The 4,300-nt window shown below is 39.4% G+C and overlaps 1 protein-coding gene across 1 annotated transcript in view; it reads right to left on the bottom strand.

The window, feature by feature from the left end:
• Nucleotides 1-1,417: 1,417 nt before the first annotated feature.
• Atp6v0d2 (ATPase H+ transporting V0 subunit d2) overlaps nt 1,418-4,300 on the bottom strand; it is a 47,482-nt gene continuing 44,599 nt past the window's right edge. The window contains exon 8 of the mRNA XM_031368769.1: nt 1,418-2,991. Within this exon, the coding sequence (XP_031224629.1) occupies nt 2,830-2,991 (162 nt within the window). The 3' untranslated portion in view covers nt 1,418-2,829. The remainder of the gene's footprint in view (nt 2,992-4,300) is intronic.

Here is a 4,300-nt window from a genome sequence, read left to right as displayed (position 1 = left end):
ATACTAGGAGCCAAAGGCAGGAAGATCAAAGGCAAGCCTTGGCTAGTTATTAAGACCGTCTCTATATAACAACAAAAATTGAAACAAAAAGCCCACCCTGACAACCAAAACCCTCCACTTAGACTAGGAAATGAATTCTTGTCTCCTTGTTTGCTATAGTTCAGTCTCTCCTCAAGACTAAAGGCAATGCACCAACTATTAAGCCACTATAAAAATAAAAAAAAAATCATACTTCCAATAACTAATGGCATGGAATAAATGTTTCTATTTCAAAATTAAAGAACAGAAAGATATCAAAGAAATATTGAAACTCCAGAAGAAAAGTACCAACCCTTGTTTCCCCATATTCAGAATAATTTAAGTTCCAATGACCTTTGGCATCCTTCCCTGTCCAGTTCTGTGACATCTAGCACCTGTGATCTCTCTCTCTCTCTTGGACTGGTTCCCCTCTGTGTCTATAACTTTCTTCAGCAGATATCCTATAATTTTGGCAACTACAACATTCTAGGATGTCCATCAGACCTTGGCCTTTTCTTTCACATAGTTGTCTCTCAGAACCTTGTTGTGAGGAATATAACCCTTCCTGGAACTGGTTAGCCTCAGTAGGTGTCTAGATTTTTGCTGCAAGGCTCCCTGTCTCCATCACTCTTACATTTTTCATGTGTACAAACTAATTTCTGCCAGCCTAAGAAGTATCCTGCCTCCCAACCTCTGGCCCATGGTTGCTGCAGTCTCTCTGTACCTTTTAGACTGAGCATACATATATCAGTTTCCCTGGGAATGGGTTTTCAGCATAAAGTTCCTTCAGTTCTCCTGACATTCTCAAATCAAGCATGCTCTTTCAGATTAACTTTAATTTTCATAGATTGGAACATTTGAACAGTGGGGCACCTTTCTAAATGTCCCAGTGCTGAGCAATTGAGTTCTCTCTAATGGTGCTAATCTTTTTAGCAAATATAGCTGTTTTGTCCTCACCTACCTTGTCTGTAATTTCAAACTTGTTTATACTTATTTTTATCCTAAATGCACATTTGCATGTTTTTATGTTCTTGTTGTACTCTCTCATTGTAGACCTTGTTAAAAGCAACGAGTAGTAACCATGGCAGGGCCTGAGCTGCTATCCTGTCCAGAAATTTCTTCTACTAAGCAAGCAGTCAATTTCCCTTGAACTCAGCTTTCGTCAAGTTTTTATGTCGTAGGCAGAATACAGCTAGATTCTTTGCCAGAATATCACATGAATGGCTTCTAGCTGAGTACTTACTAGAGTGCTTCAGAAACTCCATGAGATTGGCCTCCACTGTCTGGATGTCTCCGAGCAGTCTGCCTTTCCAACCCTCTATCATAATGCCCTATTAATCATTGCTTTTTAAACCATACCTCCAAATCTTCCATATTTCTCATACAAACCAACTCTAAAGGCCATCACAATATCAAGTTTATTGTAGCAAATACAGTGTCAGTTTTCTGTGTTAGTTACTTTGCTCTGTTGCTGCCACAAAATATGTGATAGAACAGTTTAGAGGGGTTTCTTTGGGGTCAGGGTTTGTGAGGAGAGTCCCCTGGAGAAGGTGTGTTGGTCTGGGCAGGAGGCAGCTGAGTACACTGCATCTGCAGTCCCGGAGTAGGCACTGGCTTCCCTCTTAGTTCAACAAATCATTTTTTTTCTTTATACTTATAAATGATTATTCTACATAAAAATATTGTGCTCCTTAGTTTATGCATACTGTTCTAGACAGCATGTTTATATAGAGAGCTTATAGTAAAAATAGTTCAAATAATTTCTGCATGCTTCTTTAAAATTCTTGTATAAGTGTGTGTAAGAGGTGGGGGTGCGTAAGTAAAGATTAACGTGTTAAAGGAGATCTTGTAGTTCTTTGTAGTTCCCTCCTTCTACACGTGAGCTCCCAGGAATTGAACTCACGGATTTAGAGTTGACATCAAGCTCTCTTACCTGCTGATTCATCATGTTGACTGCACATGTTTAATTCTTGAAGCATAGCAAATATAGACTAGATTTAAGAACACTTTCCTACTTAAAGAAAGTATTGGAGGCATATCTCGCTGTTTTCTTTTTCTGAGCAGTCTCTGCATTGGTTTCAACTTTATGAAGCAACCATACTATATCTACATCTTCTGAAGGAACAAAGTACAATTAGTGGGGTTTTCTTGAATAAAGTGTGATAGAACCTCTGATATAGATATCTGTTTAATTTGTTCATCTTTTTTGTGTCTCTCTCACTCTACATGTGTCTGTTTGTGTTTGTGTGTGTATGTGTGTGTGTTTTGTGACAATCTAATTTAGTAATACATTTAATAATACTTGCATCCTGGGAATCTATCTTTCTTAGGAGTACCTATCTAAAAGTCTTGGGGGGAAAAAGGCAGCATTTTTTTCAGCAAACGTGGTGTATGTTAACTACCCACAGCTTTGCATTTTTGTGAATGCATGGAAGGGCCAAACACATAAAATAAAGCAGATACTCAGTGTTTGAGCTTGGGGAGAAGAATGGAAAAGAAGGAGTGAAGAACCTGATTAGCTATGATTTTGGTCTGACTAAATGAAAGTACAAAGAGTGCCACAAGGTCAATTAAAATGAATGTGTGAGGCTAGTGAGCAATAAGTCATAAATGTGAAAAAAATGGCTGAGTCTTGTTGAAAACAAGAAAGGAATCCTTTGTTTCAAGTTCTGTTTACTGGGCTTCCCGGGGACATGCAGTTTATGGAAAGGTGGTATGACTTCCTTTTATATAATCTAGATAATGTGACACAACCCCCTTTCCTTTCCTCAGTGACTTCCTGCCAACATGTATGACCTTCTGCATACTGGCTTACAAAATTGGAATGTAGCTGTTGATTTTAGTTCGATGTCTCTGTGAGATGCATTCTGCTATCCACACGATATTTCTCATCTCTTGCTCCTTCAACTTCACATATGCATAAAACACTCCATAGTGGAATTGCCTGTTGAATGCCAGCACATTCATTTGTACCTAAGGAAGGAAAAAGATGACATGGACCATCAGTTTGCTTAGAACATACTACATTTGTGAGGTAATAAACAAGCTAGAAATGGCTTCTGCTTTGGTAGTGCTTGTTTGTTCTTAATTAGTGGGCAAGTTGGACCAATAGTGGGATCAGAGGCAACTTAGCACATCTTAAGGAAGTGTCATTTGACAAATGTAGAAAGTATGAATGTACACAGTAAGTTTATGGACTCCTGTGGTAGGCTTCACATCTTAGTGCTGCTAGTAGAAAGGTGTGTTTGGGAATATATTTTTAAATTTGCAGTATTATTTATCTGGTTTTCACTTGGTGGGCTAGCCTCAATGGCCTGGCCACCTTCTTGGCCACAACTTCAAAAAATTTGAGGAGGAATTTAAGGCTGTCTGCTCCTCAGAGAAATCCAACGCTGTACTAGGAATCCAGACTGACATGTGAGCTTTCTATAGTGCTCCATAGCTACAATCCATGCAGCTTTATTGCTTTGTTCTTCAAAATTAAGTAAGCAAGAGAAAATTAAATTCCTTAAAACTAGAATAAATTTGGAAATTGAGCAGGTCTTTCACTTGGTTTCATTTTGACTTTAGGATGGAAAGGAAGCACAAAGAGTCCGCAATGCAGCCCGTCATGTTGCATGCACACCTTAAGCGGCGCGCAGTCAGGAGTGCAGGCTGACTCTGTAGACAATCATTTTTCTTGTAAAGGGCAGAAAGGGCAGCTTCACTGACTGTGTGCTGGTGTAGCCTGGGTAGGGTTTTTTTTTTTGTTTTTTGTTTTTTGTTTTTTTTTGGTTTTTGGTTTTTCGAGACAGGGTTTCTCTGAGTAGCCCTGGCTGTCCTGGAACTCACTTTGTAGACCAGGCTGGCCTCGAACTCAGAAATCCACCTGCCTCTGCCTCCAAAGTGCTGGGATTAAAGGCGTGCGCCACCACCACCCGGCACCTGGGTAGTTTTTAAAGATACCTAATATGCTGGATTAGTTGCCTTGTTTCCAGTTCTTTCTACAGAAGCAGGCTGTTGAAAAATGCCTGATGTCGGGGAACAAAGTTCCCAGGCTGCCAGTGGTGATATCCCTCCCAACCCTGGAGTCTAGTATTTTTTTAATTAATTTCAAGCAGATAGATGCAGGTGAGCCAATGATTCCAGTCAAGTAAATAATCTAGAGAATTTATCTAGAGTTGTAGAACCAAACTTGACTAGGAAGAATAAAAGTTTTCTTAGTTACATAGTACAGTAGCCAAGGACCTAAGAATAATTGGTATCTGCACCTTTACAAGGAATTACAAGTGATCTGCAGGTT

This window comes from Mastomys coucha, unplaced genomic scaffold (genome assembly GCF_008632895.1).
Source record: "Mastomys coucha isolate ucsf_1 unplaced genomic scaffold, UCSF_Mcou_1 pScaffold14, whole genome shotgun sequence".
NCBI classification, from domain to species: domain Eukaryota; kingdom Metazoa; phylum Chordata; class Mammalia; order Rodentia; family Muridae; genus Mastomys; species Mastomys coucha.
This window is presented reverse-complemented; position numbering and strand designations above follow the sequence as displayed.